Source organism: Colletotrichum aenigma, assembly GCF_013390185.1.
Source record: "Colletotrichum aenigma strain Cg56 chromosome Unknown KSG_Cg56_contig03, whole genome shotgun sequence".
NCBI classification, from domain to species: domain Eukaryota; kingdom Fungi; phylum Ascomycota; class Sordariomycetes; order Glomerellales; family Glomerellaceae; genus Colletotrichum; species Colletotrichum aenigma.
The window spans coordinates 2,118,473-2,138,880 of record NW_023500909.1 but is presented as its reverse complement, the minus strand read 5'-3'; the positions used below and the strand labels follow the sequence as shown (position 1 = coordinate 2,138,880).

Here is a 20,408-nt window from a genome sequence, read left to right as displayed (position 1 = left end):
TTTTATTCTTATTTTGAAATCTGTCCGCCAGCCACGTCTTCGCCTAGACTTCCCTATCTGCTTCGAGTCTTCGCACCTCGTGTGAAATTGTCGAGTGAATGGTTGAATGACTGTTTGTCGGAGGGTCTTTGCAAGCGAAATGCGCTTAGCATACCTCAATTTTTGATTCATGGCTAGCTCCAACACGGCAACAGTTGCTGTCGTGAAGGTTGGGAAATGTCTCTTCATTTCTCTAGCGCGGAGAGCTTAAAATCTCCCAATTTTGACCATCGGCGTAAACCCGAGCGCTTACACTTTCCCGAAGTGGGTGCAACCTCCCCCCGCGGCCCCGCTTCACCCCGCGGCACCTGTACAGGAGGATGGGCGCGGGTGGGACGTCATGGTCGTCCAGTTCCCTCGGGGGCCAACACCCGACTTACATAGAGTCGGGTTCTTCCCGGTGCCATCCAGAATCCTTTTCGCGGGGTTCTGTTCTCATCTCCCCTCATTTGCTTCGGTAGCCCTCGTGTATCCCGAGGCCATCTAGATCGTCGTCCGTTCTTCTGTTGCGTGATCTTTCCTCTTTAGAGCTTCAGACTCGTCTAATCTCGCCACACTCATCTCAACTCGACGGACCGGCCCTGAAAAGGAACAAGATCGAAACCTCCGTCAAGATGTCAGCCAAGCATTTCATCAATGATCCCACCAAGCTGGTGAACACGGCCCTTCATAGCCTCACGCTGACGAACCCGAGCCTCGCCCTCGACAAGACGAACAAGATCATCTACCTCAGACCGACCGCCAATGCCGCGCCCCAGACCTCCGTGATCAGCGGCGGCGGCTCCGGCCACGAGCCCTCGTTCTCCGCCATGGTCGGAAAGGGACTTCTCTCCGCCGCCGTCGCGGGAACCATCTTCGCCAGCCCCAGCGCCGAGCAGGTCCGCACCGCCATCGCCTCCCGCGTCGACACGTCAAAGGGAGTCCTGGTTACCGTCATGAACTACACCGGCGACGTCCTGAACTTTGGCATGGCCGTCGAGAAGGCCCGCGCCCAGGGGCTTGAGGTCGAGATGGTGGTCGTCGGCGACGATGTTGGCGTCGGACGCGCAAAGGCCGGCAAGGTCGGTCGCAGAGGTATCGCCGGCACCGTGCTCGTGCACAAGATCGCCGGCGCGCTGGCGGCCCAGGGACGGCCCCTCAGCGAGGTCGCCAAGGTCGCCCGCCTCACCGCGGACAACCTCGTCAGTGTCGGAGCCAGCCTGGAGCATGTCCACGTCCCGGGCCGCGCGATCCCCAGCGAGAAGGACGAGGGCGCGCTGCAGCTCGGCGAGGCGGAGCTGGGCATGGGCATTCACAACGAGCCCGGCTCCGGCAGGGTGAAGGCGGATCTGCCGGAGCTGGTGGCCAAAATGCTCACGCAGCTGCTGGACCAGAACGACAAGGACCGGGCGTTCCTCAACGTCAACTCTAACGAGGTCGTTCTGCTGATCAACAACCTCGGTGGTGTGAGTGCCCTGGAGCTGGGCGGCATCACGGCCGAGGTCGCTTCGCAGCTTGAGGGCAGCTACGGCATCCGCCCCGTCCGCATCTTGAGCGGCACTTACATGACCTCTCTCAACGGTTTGGGCTTCAGCATCACGCTGCTCAACGTTGTCAACACGGACATCGGTGGCCCTAGCATGATTCAGCTTCTGGATGCCCCTTGCGAGGCTACCGGCTGGTCGTCTCCCATCCTCAAGGAGACCTGGGAAGCTAAGAACACTGCCACGAGGGAGGATGGAAGCGGCGCTGAGCAGGCCACTAAGCCCAGTGATCTCAAGTACGACGCTGCGTCCGCAACTAAGACCATCACCAATGCCTTGAACCGCATCATTGCTGCCGAGCCCGAGGTCACCAAGTACGACACAATCGTCGGTGACGGCGACTGCGGCATCGGCCTGAAGAGAGGAGCTGAGGGTAAGTTCAAAAACCAAGTCACCCAGATTGAGACATCGCACAGCAAGCTAACATTCAAAACCCAGCCATTCTCAAGCACATCTCCGAAAAGCCCCTGACGGGCGACGCTGTCATCGACCTGGCTTCCGCGGTCCCCGTTGTCGAGAACACAATGGACGGCACCTCGGGCGCCCTCTACGCCATCTTTCTCAACGCCCTCGTCGGCGCCCTCCGCTCCCTTGCCCCAGGCACCGCCGACCCCAAGGTCTGGGCCGCCGCCCTCAAGCAGAGCAGCGACGCCATGTCGCGCTACACCTCCGCGCGCCCCGGCGACCGCACGCTCGTCGACGCGCTGTACCCCTTCGTCGAGACCCTCGGCGAAACGGGTGACGTCAAGAAGGCTGCCGAGGCGGCGCGCGCCGGCGCCGAGACGACCAAGGGCATGAAGGCCAGCCTCGGCCGGACGGTGTACATTGGCGGATCCGGCTTCGAGCAGGTCCCCGACCCTGGCGCCTGGGGTCTGAGCTGCTTCTTCTCCGGTCTTGCTGGCGAGGAGGACGGTTGGGAGAAGTTGTAAAAAAGACGGAGCTATTTTGTGATATCCTGCGTTTACACGCATCTTGTTATAATTTCTTGGTTGGGAGGGAAAAGCGGTTCAGGGGCTGGAAGGGGCGGTTGCACATGTGTTTGGAAAGCGGCAAAATGCAGCAATGTCGGGAAATTGACAGCCATGGTAGCACAGAGAAAAAACACCAATGATCCTATTTGTCTCTTCAACGCCAAATTTGTCCCGTTTTTAAAGAAAGCCACTCTACCGTGGGTATTTTGACGCAATGTCTCCGCCCTCATTGACTCGCCCGTCGCTCTTTTCTCACGAGGCGACTATATCTCAATTGAACAGCTCCTTTCCAGCAGCTTACATTTCCGTATCGCTTGATTTTGATGCGGGCGTAGGGCATCGTGGCCCTATCGCTCTCTTCCCGGCGACGCGTCGCGGATGATGCAGGGTTCGTGGACGGTCGTAAAAAGACTAAGATTCTGAACTCGTTCGTAGATGTACAGCTCCTTCAGCTCAGGAGAACCAGGATGACACTATCACCGCGGAGGAACCTGCATCGTATGTTAGCTTGCGATGTTGTCATGTCGGGAACGGGGGCCGGCGCGTCGTGTTGCCGGCGAGTGTGTACTGACATTTTGCTGATGAAACGGTCCTTGTTGACGGGACGGCCCTTCTTGCCGTTGGCCAGACGCGGGGTCTCTGTCCACATTTCCTGCGATCCAAAGTCAGCGCCTGCGTCCCTTGATGCTCTTCCGTGTGATGATCCACGGCGGGTTTGGATGGTCGCACCTTCACGTTCTCGAGAACCATATTGCAGTGTCTGTCGAAAGCCTTGACGCGCGCCAGGAGCTTGCGGTTGTTTCTGATGGAGATGAGAACCTGGGTGTGGCTGCGGACGGCGGTCTGGAGGATGGAGAGGGGTCCGGCGCTGAACTCGTGCTCCTCGAGCTGGGCGATCTCGTACTCGGTGAGCTCGTTACGAGGCTTGGTGAGAAGTTCCCTGCATTGCGCATGTCAGCGTCGCGTTCTTTTATTTCAGCTGGGGAACAGGGAGACGCACTGAATCTTGGGGTCGGTCGACATGATGGGCGATTATGGCGGGGAGATGGTCGTGGTGTGTGGAAGTGGGTAAGTAACGTCGCGAGTGATACTTTTGATGTAGACCACAGCAAGGCTGAAAGAGTTTGGCGGTGCTTGCTGCTCAGTGGATGGTGCGCTGATTGGCTGCACCAGTCCAGTGAAGTCGGCGCTGGCAAAAAAGTGCTCCCGTCCATCTACAGCGCGGGCACACAGGCAAAGCTCGAGGTGCGCCAGCTTTAGTGGAGCAGAATGGCACCCGCACGCATGGCCAGTGCACCACCCCGGCCGCTGGAACCATCCAATTGCCTTATGATGCCCGTGGGTATCCTCGGCCTCAATTTTTGGTGGTGAGGAGCATGGAAAATCATTCCCGCGGCGTTGTCTAAATCAATCCTCGACTCTTCGACCAACACCACCCCTCCACCCCTCCGTTCCACGAGCCCGCCAACCTCCAGTCGATGCGCCGCTTGTCCTAGACGAGCGCATAGGCAGCTGGCACACAAATAAATGTTCTCCAGGACGATTTCAGTACGAGCCGGGTCGGCAGCACTAGCTGCTCCTTGCAGGAGCTGCAGCAGAAGCTTCGGCATGCCTCTCAGAGCAAAGATTCTTGGTGCGCAAGCTTCGTCAAGCGCACAGGTCAGTTGTTCTACTCAATTGAGAGACCTGCCTCTAATTGCATGCCCGCATAGATGTCTACGAAAGTCCGAGCCGAATTTCAGGAGCGCCGCAATGACGATCCCGATGATGTCCTCTTCAACAGTCTCTACGGTCTGCGGACCATCCAGCTCAATCGCCCGCAGAAGCTCAACTCGTTGAACGCCAGCATGATCCGCAAGATTCTGCCGAGGTTAGTGGAGTGGTCGAAGTCCGACATGGCGAACGTGGTGGTTATGAAGGGAGCCGGTGAAAAGGCTTTCTGCGCCGGCGGAGATGTCGCCGAGCTGGCCAAGTACAATCTGGAAAGTAAGGACGGGTGGAAGAAGAGCTCGGACTACTTTGCGCTCGAGTACATGCTGGACCACTACATCGCCACATACAAGAAGCCATACGTTGCTTTCATGGACGGCATTACGATGGGTGGCGGCGTCGGCCTCAGTGTCCACGCGCCCTTCCGCATCGCTACCGAGCGCACCGTCTTCGCCATGCCCGAGACGACGATTGGTTTCTTCCCCGACGTCGGTGCCTCTTTCTTCCTGCCTAGACTGCAGGGCTACATCGGCACCTACCTCGCTCTCACAAGCGAGCGGCTCAAGGGCGTGAATGTGTTCTACTCGGGTCTTGCTACGCATTACCTGCACTCGACTTCTCTGCCTCAGCTCGAATCTCGTCTGGCTGAAATCGACTTCGAGGACCAGGATAGCATGGACAAGCGCCTGAAGATCATTGCAGCGACGCTCGAGGAGTACGCCACTGGTCTGCCGTTCGACGAGCCCATGCTTATCGCCGGTGAGCTTCGCGAGGCTATCGACCGGTGTTTCTCAAGGAGCAGCCTCCAAGGGATCATTGAGTCGCTCAAGGCTGAGTATGGTGAGACCAAGGAGTGGGCCGAGAAGACGCTGGATACGCTGCACAAGCGCTCGCCCACGGCCGTCAACGTCGCTTTGAAGCAAATGCGCGTTGGTCGCGAGTGGGGTATTGGGAAGACATTCCAACACGAGCACCAGATTGCGACCAAGTTCATGAAGCACCCCGACTTCTCCGAGGGCGTGACTGCGCTGTTAGTGCGCAAGGAGACCCCCAAGTGGCAACCAGCCACTTTGGACGCCGTCAAGACCCAGGATGTCGACGCGTTCTTCCAGAAGGAAGGCGACGAGCTAGAATTGCTGAACAACCGCAACTACTCTGAATACCCCTTCTACTTCGGATTGCCAACCGAGAAGGACGTCAAGGAGGTCGTCATCGAGGGCCAGTACTCGCCTAAGCAGGTGTTGAACAAGATGGTGAAGGACAGCAATGGTCGCCAAGGTGTCAAGCAGGTTGTCGAGGACATCTTGGCCAGGAGAACGTCTGTGAACGATAAAGGCCGTGCGGTTTGGGAAGAAGGGGGCTGGTAGGTATGCGGAGCGAATGAAGGTTCGCCGATGTCTCTCTGGAGCGTAGGTGTGTATAATACTGTAGATGCTTCATGATGTGTCTGAATAAACAAGAAAAGAAGTCACTTTTGCGTTCAAGTGCTGAAATGGACGTGCACTGATTGCCGAATAGCTTCATCTCATTGGGGGCTTGATTTTGAGCGATAGCAAGCTAATCGTAGCTGATTGGCCAACTAGGTTTTGAGATGTTTCGATAACTAAACTTCATCGTGGACGAGGTTGAGAGAAAAGTTGGGGTAAGAATGACTTCATTCTAATAGGTCCGGGTGTTGGTTGCGGTAGTGTTGCCTGCGGTCGGCAGCCTCATGAGACGTCGGAGTTAACGCGCGAACCATTTGACGGTTCGGATGTCGCCATCACAGTCATCACTTAAACCTCGGAAAACTGGCAAGATGGGTGAAGAGATTGGCGCAGGATGGCTTCACTTTCATTGGGCCGGTGACACTAAGCTGGCCAAACTCTGTTGCGGATAGCAAAGGTAGGTGGAGATGAGTCATGGGTAGAACGCCAGCGACGAAAAAAAGCATTGGAACGGATGGAATGGGAGTGATGAATGATGAATGCGAAGAGAGCAGACCAACCTGCCCAGCTGGCCCGTGGGATTGTACAGACAACGCAGGCGAGAGAAGAGGGGGACCAGGAGAGACCTCAGGCTTCCAGGGGGGACAACTATAAAGAGGGACGGGGCCCCGCCGTCTTCGGTCAGGGGAAAAGAAGGAATCTCATACAGAATTTCCCTCCTGTTTTCTTCAATCTTCAGTTGCAAGTTCGGGCGCCTGAACCTGTCTCCGGAGAAGGCCCCGGTTGCAAGCACAAAGTCCGACCAAAAGAGAGGTGAGGAATCGGCTGACCAGGGCCCCCACCCACTCCCGAGAAGCGAAAGAGGGACCCACTTCCGGCATTCACTCAGCAACCGCCCGCCGTTCCCATCAAGGCTCCAGCAGAGAGGTCTCGATCCCAGCGTTCTTACATAAGGTAACCCATTTCGCGCACGGACCATCCGGAGACTTCGAAGTCTCAGTCGCGGGACAAACGAGAAAGCGTGCCTGCACGTGTTTGGGCGCGTTCTGGATTCGACTGTCCGCGCTAGGAAGCCAGGCAAGAGCAACCCCCTGGTCCAACGTCACAGAGCGGACCCGCCTAACCCAGTTTGTACCGTGACCTGCGACTCGCTGTATCTCCAATACACGCGACACAACTGCAGTCTTTTCGTTGTGTTATTGCTTCCTCTGCGTACGAATACCTCTGCCTCAACATCTTAAACCAGTCTTTTGTACTTCAACTTTGAGTTTGGTTACCAATTCCTCGATTTTCGTTTTCTTCATTCGTTTGAGGCCTGCAAACAAGCTGCTGCAGGTTGTCTCGGACGAGTTTCTGTCCTAAAAGGTAGTCGCGCAGGGGGTCTAAGTGGTTGATCCACTTTCTCAAAAACGCGACTTACACCAAAGCTGGACGCAGGACGCGACTACTTCACGACCACGGCCATGATACCCGCCCCGCGGTTTCTTACGTGACGCCTGCACTTTACCACTTTACCACTTTACACCACTCTACAAACACCAATTGCCAACCCACCTTCCACCCAAAACTCTCCTCCACTTTAAACTTTCCCTTTTTCCTTTTTCCACCCTTGGTCACCGCCCTTCGATATCATCGACCTTCCCAATTCAACCTTCCTCTCCTCTATACACGTCGACACCCACCAAACTGGACCAACGCACGATCCGGCACTGAGAGCCTCGCCTACCATGGCGTCGCCAATGCCCGTAGCCCCCATGGGCAATTGGGGAGGAAACGGCCAGGCCAGACCACCACCGCCTCCAACGCAAGAGGCTGAGGAGATGGGGGTTCAGATCAAGACTATGGGCCGTAAGGACTTTCTGTCCTGGTGCTTTGGGAGTGTTACTGACGCGATTCCATAGTCAAGGTCACATACACATTCGCCGACAATGGCGAGAGTTTCCTGGCGCGGCATCCCCAGCTACTGCCTATCCAAACGGTCCCAATCGACGAGAAGCGTACTATTGGTATGGTCGACCTCAGCATATGTGCTCAGGCGGTTGCTAGGTGCAGCCCCGAGCTTCTCAGCGACAGCACCCGCGACTTTGCCGTCTACGCATACGACTACTCGGAACCGGACGAACCCCTTGTTGGCCAAGGCCTGCTTGGCTGGATCGTTAATCACGCCGACGACAAGAGAATCATTGGACGTGCCACCAGGAATCCCCTTTCAGTCTTTAGTGGAGGCGTGAAGGATATCTTGGAGATCAAATTCAAGTTGAAACCCGTGGCCGCCATGGCACGACCACAGTATGAGCCCGAAATGAAGCCAGACTTTCGACACACCCTTCAGCGCTCCGAGAGCCACATGAGCGTCGACATACAGACTGCCAGACCGGCTGAGGGCGTCGTCACGCCATCGAGCCATGCCGAGTGGAACGCATTCATGCAATCAAATCCTCAAATGGCCAGCCAGCAACACCCTGCCAGAGTTGCTTCGCCTCACCCACCCCCAAACCAACACGAGTACCAGCCGCCGATGCAGCGCAACGACTCATTCAACTACAACACACCACCACCACAACAGCCGCCGCCACCGCAACAACAGCAGCAGCAACAGCAACAGATGCCGCCGCAAATGCTGCCTCAACTGCCTCAGCCACCTCAACAACAGGCCCAAAACTCTGAAGGACCCAATCGGGTTGCCCCGACGCCTGTTGACACAGCAACCGAACCCCAGGCCAATCCACCTTCGAGACCCTCATCCAGGGCATCCAACCGATCCAGGAAGTCAAAGCCTACCGGACGCCCTCGTGGCCGACCTCGCAAGCAACCACGAGCTGAGAACCAAGGCAACACCTCGGGATACGAAGATGGAACCGATGGCGATGAGGGTCCGGCAAAGAAGAAGAGGGCTACCACCACTCAGGTCAACAACAACATCAACACCCCATTTGGAGGCGGTCCAGAGCTACTGCGAGTGGCAGCCAGCACATCTGGCTCCTTGCGGAGCCTGAGGCCAGCAGGCAGCCCTGCTGACGCTCCCATAGGCTCCCATATGCTGGAGATCCCCAGAGCCCCTACACCAGTCCCTGACAGGGGGCCGTCGAAGCCGGCTGGCAAAGCTGCTAATGGTAGCAAGCTCCGTCGGCAGTCGACTCTGAGCCAAGCTGCGACACCCCCAAGCCAGCCTGTTTTTTCTGAGCCTCCCTTCGCCCTGTCTCCCAGTCAGCAAGATGGCCGTTCGCCTGTGGATTCTGAAGCTGCATCTCCGATGTACTCTGAAGACAGTCCTGCCGCTATTGGGTCGTCACCGCCTGTCCCTCGCACAGTGAGCTTCGTGCGTTCGAGCCCGCCAGCTTCCAGCCCCATTCTCCCCCCAATGCCTATGCCCATGGGCCAACCCGCTGATTCTGGATTCATGAGCGGTAGCGTCGATGACCTGTTCGAGGATGAAGCGATCAAGCAGCTCCCCCATCCAGTCGCCGTCGCACCAGTATTCAAGGCCAATGTCACAAAGGAGAAACGGTCTCGCTCTGGCATCCCAGTCCAAGTCTTCCAGTTATCAACTCAGCCATCGAGCGACGCAGACTTTTCCAGAAATATGCAGCCTATGCCATCCCGCCCACCAACTTCAACACCTTCGCAGGAGCCCCCATTACCTCCGCCGTCGCGGAGCACTAGTGATCCAAGAGCATCTATGGCTCCTCCGCCTACGCAGTTGACGGAAAAAGAGCCTTCGCCACAACAAGAGGAGCCGGTTGTGGCGTTTGAAGCAGACGCCGAGAAGGACGTCCAAGCTGCTCCTAAGCCAGAGAACCCGCAGCCGATCGACACCGTCGACATTGCGTTAGAACAACTGGCACAGGCATTACATGGCTTGCCTGAACCGGCTCTCCCAGAGCCACCAAAGGCCGCAGATGAGGCTGGTTTATTCGCCCGGCCTTCTGCGCCTCCCTTACTGCAGCGCTCCGAATCCTCGGGCTTTCCCCTGGCTCTACCCACAGTCCCTGCCAGTGACCCGATCGGTCCACTGGCTCTGCCTGCCCTTTCTCAACCGGATATTACATCCTTTTCGGAGGCACCTTGCCCGCCTAGTGACGCGCTACAGGCTCCGAAATCGCCTCAGCAATCTTCAAGGACGAACAAAAACTACGTCAAGAAGCAGGCTATTAGAGAGAAGTTATTGCAGGCGATTGAGAATGGACAGACTCCGATGTACTGCACAAACTGCGGTGCCATCGAAACTCCGACTTGGCGGAAGATATGGACTCAAGAACACGAAGGAGTGCCGGAGTTTACCGAGTTCTCCGACAAACCTGGAAGAGTCACGGCTATCTTGGTGCTCGACCGTGATGCCGAGGAAAAGCCCACGAAATACCAGGTCATCAAGAAGGCGCTGGGCCGCGACGACAACAAAATTGAATGGAAAGGACACATGCTTTGCAACCCTTGCGGCATCTGGTTGTCCAAGTGGAAGGCGCATCGGCCGCAAGAGAAGTGGGAGAAGGACAGGGGTCGCCTCAATCAGCAAAGGCGACCTCGTGGAACTGGACGAGCCCCACGACCGCCCAGAACAAAGAAATCCGGACCAAATCAAATGAACCCGACATCTGAGGCGTACTTCCCGACTGACCCTCTTGGGCCTGACGACCAGGAAATCTCACCGATGGATGATGAGAGCAGATCTCGAGGCGCCTCTCAAGTCAGCAATGCCAACGAGTCATGTGATCTGTTCTTTCAGCAACCAGACCAACAAGACTCCCGCCCTGCGTCGCCTGGGAATGCCTCCAACGCTGGCTCTACTCATTCCAGAGGCAGTGGCACGGCTAAGAGCCCAATCACGCTTGATAACAACGAAGGCCACAGCAATATGGGCTCAACTCGACGACTGCTGTTCCCCTCTCCACGAAAGGAAGGCGCTCCGAAGATTTTGGGTGAGCTGGCCATTAACATTGTGCAAACCGCACCGGAGTCTACGGCCCCTGCCAACACAGCACAAAACAAGGCCTCTGAGAAGGGTCCTGGCAAGGACAACATGCCTGAAGCCACTGGTGCGAATAAGGAAAATCTCACAATTCCTGACGATGATCTGGAAGATCTTTTCCGAAGCCCCATGATTCCTCGTCCATCTACGCCTCCTCCTCGCGACACCGCCCCTAATAATGGCCCCTTCAAAACGCCCATACGGCCAACCCCCAGTCACCGGCCGATCACCAGGAGCGTCACTCGAAGCGTTTCTCGTTCTTTGGATCTGCTTCGGTCTCCTGCGGCCGTTCGGCGCACTCCTACGCGGACACCTCGATCGGCTAAGGGCCCAATTCGAAGAAGTCCTCGCCTGCATCAAGAAGACTTCTCTCAGATGGAGATGGCGCTTGAAGAGTACCTCCAAACGCAGCCAATGGATCACCATTACGACTCTGACATGCTCGAGGCTATGAACCGAGCGCTGGCAGAGACCATGAATGCTTCTGGCAACTTCGACATCACCAACATGGAGCTTGAGTTTGGCGACCTGTTGGGCACGCCCTCTCGACCTTCTCCGAGGGCTCGGCAGCAAACGGATTACGATGACTGGAACACGTGGGAAACCAACATGCGCGCTCGTCAGGCCGCAGAAGATGCCAGACGGCAATGATACCCCCGATTTAATGGAATATTGTTTTGTGCATCGACCCAGAGGGATGGGAGATTCGATCACGCAACAGCATCGCGAGGACTCGCGTGATTTATTTGTTTTTTTGGGACTGCATACAAGAGCACAAGCATGTGATACTCTATGGGAAGGCGTTGCAACGCATCACGATGATGACGTTTTGGGTGTTATGATTACTGCATTGGGTTTACGACTCTCGTAGTACTATGATGAGTTGACGTTCCATCAATGGGCTCAGAACTCTTTTGCTTTCACATTTTACCGTCATGAAGCATCGCGTATCAGCAACACAACAGTTCATGCCACAGAATTACTTTGCTATTCTCAAATACAGTGCCCAATCAGTGACATGTGACCGTAAAAGTATCGTCTCTAAAGGAACTTCGCTTGCTGAAGATATGTTTGTGGCATTAATCGCAAGGAACTCATTTTAAGGTCCCGGCGACAACTGTACACCAAATGTGGCCGGTGATCCGAATATCTTACATGAGTTGTCATGTCATTCATTCTGGTCCCTTCCTATCAGAAAGAGGTGGCCTCTACCAGATCAATGAAACAGCGTTAACGCGTACAGCCGAATGATTTGCTTCACATCCTCATCCTGTGACTTACTCCGCAGCGAACCATGAAGCACAATGTAGAGTCGATAGTAGGTGATTTATACCAATCGCAGTCGTGGACCGCTTCCATCTACAGCCAGATGATGACACATAGAGTACATATATTCTACACTTTTTAATAACGTCCACAATGGTTTCAGCATCCGCTGCGTCATATCTTCCTGGCTTGCCCTCGCCAGATGCACTTCCCGCCTCCTCACTCTCCCCGAAACATCCGCGCACCTCATTTCTTCCTGATGAGACCCTTGGCGTTGGAGTATCCCTTGATACGCTTGGTGTACTTCCACAGGTGCTTGTACTTGGGACCCTGGCGCTTGGCTTCCCAACCGCGGGCCTTCTTGGGCTCCTTGAGCGAGTAGACGCGCGTGGGGCGGAACTCGATGTCCGCTCCCGGGACGCCCGCGCGGTCCATGACGCCGGCCGTGTTTTCGTCCCAGATTGTGCGGAAGATGTTGAAACCCACGGGGTTCAGACGGAACTTGTCGCGGAAGGACTTGAGGGAGAAGCCGTCGCGGCCGGAGTAGAGCTTCGCCAGCTCGGCCGTGTCGAGACGCTTGTCGCCCTGCTCGAGGATGAAGATGGACAGGCGGTGGTACGGGCTGCCCTTCTGCGCGAAGGCGGGCAGGTAGGGGACAGCGAGCTGGGAGGGGTCGCGCAGCTTGGAGAGCGGGATGGAGGTATTGGTAGGGGAGACGGGAACGTTGGCGGCGATGTAGTGAACGCGCTTGCTGAAGCCGTCTGTCTCGACGTTGGGGACGTCGGAGTCCATGATGACGATGGACACGAGGCGCTCGCCGGCGGTGAAGGGGGTCACCCGCAGCTTGGGGGCCACCTCGGTGACGTTGCTGGGGAGGATTTTGCCCGGGGGCACCTTCGAGCGGCGGAACCAGAGCTGGACGTCGTAGGAGGGTGTGAGCTTGGGGAGAATGTCGGGGACGATGTTGAACTGCTCGATGCGCTGCTCAGTCAGCTTGGACTCGTAGCCGCGCCACTTGCGCTCAGCAAGGTGGCGGTAGATGGGCTTGCTCATGTCGCCTGTTCAATGCCATGTTAGCACCCAATGCGACACATAGAGGTCCAGTTTGAGTCTCTGAGTCGTACCAAGACCATCTTCGAACCGCCTCTTGACTGCCGGGTCGTTTATATCCGCCAGAATCTTGAGCTTCTCAACGTGCTTGCGCAGACTGCTCAGCTTCATCTGGCGCATCCGCTCCCCACCCCTGACATCCTTCGGGTCCATGGCCTCCAGCCTCTTGATCTTGGCCGACTCGGCAACAATAGCAGCCAGCTTCTCTTCACGGTCCGCCGCCAGAATCTTGCGCGCCTCCTGGAAAGCCTGGTAGGGCAATTGCTCGAAGGGGAGGTTCTGGCTCGTGCGGATGGCGTAACGGCGACGTCGCGAACCGACAGGTGGTGTGCCGGCCTTCCACAGGTCCTTCTCGGCCCAGGGGGCTACCGCCGTGTTGGGATCCAGCTCGAGAGGGTCGGCCGTCTCGGGTCTTTCGCGGACCACCTTGTATACTTGGGCGGCCGGTGCCGGTGTCGTGGAGATGCTCCTCCGTATCGGCAAGGTCGTCGTTGTGGCGCTGTTCAGGCATCGCCGCAGCGGCCGGACGGCCTGCCTACACGACGATGACATTGTGCGGGCTGTGTGGGCGGTGGAGAGTGGGTGTGGGTGGTGATTTGTCTCAACGACAAGGCGCTCTCACGGCGAAGGAGGATTTTCACCCAGCTTCGGCGAGATGGCACGCACTTTGCGGGTCTCCATAATTATTTTTCCAATTGAATGCACGGAATATCCCGCCCCGGGGGGAGACAGCCCAGCGGGCAGAGCTCCCACCTCTAACGGCTGTACGTACCGGCTTTTAGCGCCGTCTGATTGGTGAGGCGCCGACATACGGGCCAAATTTTCGTGCTCCTCCAAAGGGCCATCCGGTCGAATCTCCAAATTGACGACGACGGACGACCACCCCGCGGAAACGGATATTTGATCAACCAGAACCCTGAGTCTCCTTTCCATTGCGAAGCCGTCGCCCGTTCGCACAATGGCCGGCAGGGGAGTCAGGAGCCTCACCGAGGCCATGAGAGGCCTGGCGGTCTCATCGCAGGCTTGCAGAGCGACGAGGCCAACATCTTTCCTCGGCTCATCCAACTTTACGAGATCAATGGCCAGCGAGGCGCCATTGCCCAACATCACGACGTCAGCGATCTCAAAGCCCAGCGACACCTGGGCACCAAGTATGCATTGCCCGCTCACCCCTCGCTTATAAACCACGAAAGCAATTGCTAACAAGGCCCTCTGCAGCCACCTCCGTCCCGGTCACGATCCACGCCTTCCCGGACCTCGAGCCCCTAACCCTCGACGTCTACTCGCCGAAGCACCTTTTCCTCCCTCTCCGCCGCGATCTCCTCCATCTCGCCGTCGTCTACGAGGGCGACAAGACCCGCCAGGGTACGGCCAGCACCAAGACGCGCTGGGAGGTCCGCGGTTCGCATCGCAAGGTGCGCCCCCAGAAGGGCTCCGGCAAGGCCCGTGTCGGCACCAGGCAGTCTCCCATCCGCGTCGGCGGAGGTGTCGCCCACGGCCCGAAGCCGCGCGACTTCAGCACCCGCCTCAACCGCAAGGTCTACGACGTCGCGTGGCGCACCGCCCTGAGCTACCGCTACCGCCGCGGCGAGCTCATCGTCTGCGAGAACGGCATGGACCTGAAGATGCCGTGGGACTTCACCTCGTTGGTCGAGGCCCGGTGCATGCCGCCCAAGCTGGACGAGGAGTACAGCCGCAAATGGATCTTGCAGCTCCTGGAGGCCAAGCAGTGGGGCAAGGAGCACGGCCGGACGTTGTTTGTCACCTCTGGAGAGAAGCCGTGGCTCTCCAGGACCATGTTGGCGGCGGGTGACCATGGAAGGTGTCTTGATGTCAAGGACGTGGATGTGAAGGACTTGTTGGAGGAGGGACGTGTGGTGATTGAGAGGGAGGCGCTGAAGGAGATCATCGAGGCGCACCAGAGCGACTTGGTCAGCAAGATCTTCATCAACGGTATCACAAGGTCAGGCCCGGAAATTATCCAGTACTAAAGAGGGCGACGAGGAAGGTGAGAGGAAGAATTCCGTGGATATCGTGTAACACCAATCACCCAAGCAGCAGAGATTGTCTGATCAAAAGGCGCCTCTCCAGCGTGTAGCAATAGAAGGCATATCCTGCCATTCACTCTGTAAATGTGCGCTCGGATGTGTGATTACGTCGGTCTAAAGTGTAATGCCATGATTGAGTAGGCCCAAATTGCACCGCTAACATTTGCTAAATGATTTCATAGATGGTGTGCGGTTAGGATCGAGAAAAAACGAGCCAAATAACTGAATGAAACGAAGTGTACAAGTCTTGCTTCAACTCACTGAATAAATTGAGAACATCATGACAATTTGCATAATTTCCCTGAGGGGTAATGCAGAAAACTCATGGGATCCTGTGTCGCAAAATGGGGCGCCAACACGTTCAACTTGCCTCCATTCGGAAACCTCCTACGCCATACCGCGTCAAATTCCCTGGCAGAAACGGGTACTTTGCCCGGGTACCAACCCACCCACACCCAGCCAACCATGTACCGAACGACTCGTAAAACAACACCCCATGTTTTTCTTCTACTGTGATGCCGAAGAAAAAGCTGTAAAAGCACACAATAACTGAATACTCGTCAGATCGTCTGACAGTTTAATTCAGTTTGAACCCCATCGTTGGGGGTTTTACAGGGCCCGCCGCTCGCTGTTCTCGCCGGCGATTTGAGTCCCTGCTCCGGCCCCATATTTCCCGTCGGCTTGTGGAGCGGCGGCCCGGCATGCGAGCCCGGCCCCGGCGGCGTGCGCGCACGCACCCTACGTCATTGCGGGCGGCACAACAGCTTGGCTCGTCATTCCCCCCCTTGGACATCCATCGTCAGGGCACTTAGAGTTTGCCGACCAAGGGCAACTCCCATGCAGGATGTTCACTTATACCCAAGTTCTCCACTGAAGCAAGTGCCTTTGGGTCCTGGGTATCGATGAAACTTCGTCTTGAAAGAGGAGGAAAAATAATAGGCATGGAGTAAGCGTAACCATCAGTAACATTTCAATGGCCTTCGAAATCATACAAGGCCTTTGTAGATGGGCAATCAGAGGAAACAGGGCGTCAGATGTCCTCTAGTACCCTGTATAGGGCTCACCACATCCTTGTTTCCCGCCCAGATACATGCAGTAGTGGAAGACGACGTGAATGGCACGACGGGAAGGAAACACCTAACCCAGGGTGCGGGTTCAAGGATGCAGTTTACACACCCCTCCCCTCCCTTTTCCAACTCCCATGTGGCACCGTCAACCGCGTTTTACCGTTTTCGAGTCACGGATACGCGACCCGTTCAGGGGGGGTGTTTTCGCTGTCGCCTGCCGGAAGGAGGGCTGGTGACGTAGAGATGAGTTAGACAAAAGGGCAACATGAGGTAGGCAAGCTCATTCACACAGCTTATAGCTTCGCCAAATACGATGACCCCCGTGCGCTCCTGTCAATGGTAATTTCCTACCTATGTCAACTGCCCAGGACGCAATGCAATGCATACTCACTCCGACGCGGAAGCGGGAAAGACGCCCTGAAGCGAGCAAAGCCCACCCGACGACGTTGCAACTGGGCCCAGGGAGGACCTGTTCTGACGTAGTAGTACAGCCCAAGCTCCTAGCTCCCAGCTCCCAGCTCCCAGCTGGCCTACGAAGGAAAGGGTAGCTAAGAACCCGTCACTTCTCCTACTTTATTTCATTTCTTTCTACTCCTACACGACAACTCGCTTCTGTCCCATGGTATGACTTTCATCCCGTCTGCAACGAATCTTTGGATTCAAGACTGTTCTGGTGCGAGCTTCGCCCTGAGCCCTACCCTTGCGAACTGAGCCCGCTCGCCATCGTCTCAAACTCAAGCAGGAAACACGTTTTTCCAACACAAAAGAACGACCGAGCTCTTATTAAGGACAACATCGTCAACGGCAGTCATTGCATTGGAACAGACCCATAAATACCATGAGGGCAACTTCGTCGAAAGCAGCGACGGTGAAGAGAGCAGCCGCCGGTCACAGCGACAACGTAAGTAGTCAAGCATGCACGGCCAGGTCAGTTGCCCACCCATTTCTTTCTCATTCAACCTACACCGCTGTCTCATCGAATCTCTTTTTTTGAATATTGATCTGTGTACTGGGAAGAATCTCACCCGGAAGCGAATGGCTGCGCTCCGGCAGTTGGCCCTTGATAAATGGCCTTGAAGCCCGGCTAGTGGCCATATCTATAAATCGTTTCTTGGAGAACCCTGTCCCGAGGCTCCATTCCGTGGCATTTGCATTGCGCCCGACGATCCACCAGGGTATCCGATTGCAATTCCAGCTTTGCCTTCTGTTATCTGCTTCCGACCAATGCCCTTTTGGTTATCATTATACCCGTCCAACTCATTTCTCATGGTCAAGTCCTAAGCCCAAAATCTTTAAAACGCCAGTACATCAAGCTTGTTCGAAAACACTATCTGGCATGTGGTCATAGTTGAAGTCCATGCTGCTCGCAGACCTAGAGGACATGCTCGTCATAGCCCGCTCAGATCTGGTAGGGGAGATCAGAGACATTTGACCTACGTCCTTGGTCAATTTTCCGCAACAAATATCACATATCGATAAACTCACTGTCGATTGAGGGCCTGTATCCTGGTCCCATATCGAGTGGTCTATCACCAACCCCTCGACTAGCGTCGATGCTTTGCTTCTTAACACGTTCTGCGCTACTCTGAACAAATCGTCGGGCCTCATTTTCAAGCCATAAGTTGATGTTCGGGTCGTTGCAATTGGCGTGGGACATGAGCTCATTTTTCATTCGTGTGACTTGGTCCACCAAACCGTTATATTCCATTTGCAGCTGAGCGTGCTGGCTCTCCAGGCCTTGCTTGGTCTCCTGCAAGTCAGTTACCCACTCCTTCTTCTTTTGTCGACACTTGCTTGCTGCTATTCGGTTTCGTTCCAGAAACTTATTACGCTTTTCACCGTCGCCGTCGCCGTCGTCATGAATGTTGTTATTGTCTTGCATGGGCGCCTTTCCCTTCCTTCCCCTCTTTCTTGGAGGGCTGACATCCGATGGCATCGTCGTTCTGCTCGACTTGGACGATGTCTGGGTGAGCATCGAGCTGGTGGAGTCTGTCCTCGAGCTTGACTTGGAGGTAGATGGCACATGCATCAGCGTCGGTCGGTCGTCCACAGGTTCTTGCTTGGTGTTGTAGTGCGCCTGGTGATTGCCATACATCGCGGGCATGCTAGACATCATTGGGTCCCATGCACTCGGCATGGGCATATAGACTGAAGGATTCTGCGACATTGTTGGTGAAGACGTGTGGGCTTCTGGGGGCTGTATTGGAAGCGATTCCGGAGGCAGTAGACTCCGGGGCTGGTCGCTGTCGAAAGACTCGTTAGTCGGTGTCGCAAGATCAACCGCGTCATTGAAGAAACTGGGAGGGGTGTTCATCGTGGCGACGACAATCGGTTCCGTCTAGATGGTCTGGTCGTGGGAAAGGTCGAAGATTACTGAGTTGATGAAATTGTGGTCGTTCCCACACCTACCCGATACGATACGCTCCAAGTAACGACAATGGCCGACAGGACAAAAGGACGAGAATGCTGACCGGGACGATAGTGAGGACGATGGTGGAAGTTCGAAGCGGATATCGGAAGTGCGATGAGCGCGGAATGCGCGGGAAACGGTGTGGTCCTGTCACAATCTCAAAGCCTCCGTGTACTTGGCGATGATTGAAAGTGCACAAGCCGTTGCGCTGCTTCAAGTCGGGTATGTGTAAGGAGCGACGTTTTCTAAAAGCGACAGTCGCCGGTTTTCAGTGACCAAAGCGTAGGTGCGCTTCGATGATTTCGGAAAAGATGGAGCTACAAGCACCAATTGGTCAGTCTTTACCACAAAGTATGACGTCTGGGTAGATCAGGTTGATGTGCAACGGGCTGATGGGGCAAGCTAGGAATTATCGATGAACAGGAGGCGGTGCAACAGGCAATGCCATGTCGATATGCATGGGCACTCCGGGAGTACGACGGCAAGAACAAGAGTACAAGTAAAGGACGAAGAGCCGGACGGCAGAACGACAGTAAGAACGGCAGCAAGGATGGTACACCTGTCCCAGCATCTGAAAGGTTAGCGTACTACTTGCGGAGCTTGGCTATATGGGAAGCCCCGCAAGAACCGCACTAACCTTTCAGATGCTTGGACAGTTGTAGAGAGAGCATCTGAGAGTACCTTGACTATCAAATGCTCGGAAACGGAGGGCCCGCTGTCATTGTGGATGGGGCGACGTGGGTGCTGCCCGCAGGGCCAAGAGAAAGCTCAAGGGGTGAGCCGGAGCGATCAGGCCGCTGCAACACTCGCCGGTGAAGACGCCGCCCACTAGACGGAAACGGCAGAGTTTGGGGACGATGTTGGAACTTGGAATATCTCGCGAAGGGGTGTGACGACCTGAGAAAAGCGTCTAATCGGCTTACCTGAGTCCAGGACCAGTTTCCTCAGCGCGGGTGTGATATTGCCGCCGATTTCGATGAGAGTCGTGCGAACTGGGTTGCGACACAAATTGAGAAGCCAGAGCTCTGGCGACGATAGCGAAACGGAAGAGGGCTCCGTTTCGAGATGGCGATGTGGTCTATCGTCTGGGGTAAGGTAGCCCCTGTTGGTTGACGAAGCTTTGATACGGCCAGGCGAGCGGTAAGGAAAGCAAGTCAATCGACGATGCGACTTGGATGCCTTTGTAGAATCTGGCCGTAATCCTCGACAGTAGCCAGTATCATGGCACGCTGTCACGGTGTTGCCGGACGCGGTACCAAAATGATGAAGATGCGGCAATCTTCCACCAGGCCAGCAAGGATGTTCAGGTAGTGGTGTGGGTGGACACTGCTAGTGCTTGCAGTGCGATGGAGCAGTCCAAGTCGCACAAGCAGACGTCGCCGGCTGGGCAGGGATAAGCGGAAAGCGACGCAAGACCGGTTGGATGTGTTGAAGATGAAGGACGACGACGACGGCGGCGCCGGCGGCGAGGTCAGGATGGTTCTCAATCGGCAGATGTTGGGAAGGACGACGAGGATGGAAGAGGCAGCTGCGGGAGACGGAGTGTACTCCGGTCTTCAATAAGCTGGAAGAATGGGGTTGACTCAGGAAGGGAGCAAGTTGTGGCGAGAGGAGTCGGTCGGTTGGATGGAGCTCTTGGACAGTCGAAGCACCGATCAATGAGCAGCAGGTCCGAGGAGGCCTGCAAGGGAGGGTGACGAGCGGATGTCGTTGGGGTAAGGCACGCAGCCGGCAGGCGATGAACGTGGAAGGTACGGATGCGTGAGTGTGAGGTGAGATGAGGTGAGGTGAGGTTCAGACACGACGGGGTAAGGTAAGGTAAGGTAAGATCAGGGCAGGTCGTTGTGGGAAGCCGAGGAGGAGCTGCTTCC

At 56.1% G+C, this 20,408-nt stretch overlaps 7 protein-coding genes across 7 annotated transcripts; 4 read left to right on the top strand and 3 right to left on the bottom strand.

Annotated features, from left to right (window-relative positions):
• Positions 1–653: 653 nt before the first annotated feature.
• On the top strand, positions 654–2,491 carry dak1-1 (Dihydroxyacetone kinase 1; the record flags this gene model as incomplete). Its single annotated transcript, XM_037319813.1, has 2 exons — positions 654–1,935; positions 2,001–2,491. The coding sequence occupies 2 exons, from the start codon at positions 654–656 to the stop codon at positions 2,489–2,491; spliced, it is 1,773 nt and encodes a 590-aa protein (XP_037180618.1).
• Positions 2,492–2,981: 490 nt separating this feature from the next.
• Positions 2,982–3,556, bottom strand: smd2 (Small nuclear ribonucleoprotein Sm D2; the record flags this gene model as incomplete). Its single annotated transcript, XM_037319812.1, has 4 exons — positions 2,982–3,024; positions 3,106–3,185; positions 3,263–3,473; positions 3,534–3,556. 4 exons carry the CDS (start codon positions 3,554–3,556, stop codon positions 2,982–2,984), a joined length of 357 nt encoding a protein of 118 aa, XP_037180615.1.
• A 689-nt stretch (positions 3,557–4,245) lies between these two features.
• CGCA056_v004556 (3-hydroxyisobutyryl-CoA hydrolase) lies at positions 4,246–5,610 on the top strand (the record flags this gene model as incomplete). Its single annotated transcript, XM_037319811.1, has 1 exon — positions 4,246–5,610. The coding sequence occupies one exon, from the start codon at positions 4,246–4,248 to the stop codon at positions 5,608–5,610; it is 1,365 nt and encodes a 454-aa protein (XP_037180616.1).
• A 1,787-nt stretch (positions 5,611–7,397) lies between these two features.
• Positions 7,398–11,287, top strand: ams2 (CENP-A multicopy suppressor protein 2; the record flags this gene model as incomplete). Its single annotated transcript, XM_037319810.1, has 2 exons — positions 7,398–7,518; positions 7,572–11,287. 2 exons carry the CDS (start codon positions 7,398–7,400, stop codon positions 11,285–11,287), a joined length of 3,837 nt encoding a protein of 1,278 aa, XP_037180613.1.
• Positions 11,288–12,148: 861 nt separating this feature from the next.
• Positions 12,149–13,564, bottom strand: CGCA056_v004554 (54S ribosomal protein L35; the record flags this gene model as incomplete). The annotated part of the gene is made up of 2 exons (XM_037319809.1): positions 12,149–12,960; positions 13,027–13,564. 2 exons carry the CDS (start codon positions 13,562–13,564, stop codon positions 12,149–12,151), a joined length of 1,350 nt encoding a protein of 449 aa, XP_037180614.1.
• A 406-nt stretch (positions 13,565–13,970) lies between these two features.
• Positions 13,971–15,003, top strand: CGCA056_v004553 (54S ribosomal protein yml6; the record flags this gene model as incomplete). Its single annotated transcript, XM_037319808.1, has 2 exons — positions 13,971–14,163; positions 14,231–15,003. The coding sequence occupies 2 exons, from the start codon at positions 13,971–13,973 to the stop codon at positions 15,001–15,003; spliced, it is 966 nt and encodes a 321-aa protein (XP_037180611.1).
• Positions 15,004–17,435: 2,432 nt separating this feature from the next.
• Positions 17,436–18,441, bottom strand: atfB (Basic leucine zipper (bZIP) transcription factor atfB; the record flags this gene model as incomplete). Its single annotated transcript, XM_037319807.1, has 2 exons — positions 17,436–17,560; positions 17,613–18,441. 2 exons carry the CDS (start codon positions 18,439–18,441, stop codon positions 17,436–17,438), a joined length of 954 nt encoding a protein of 317 aa, XP_037180612.1.
• Between the last annotated feature and the right edge of the window lie 1,967 nt (positions 18,442–20,408).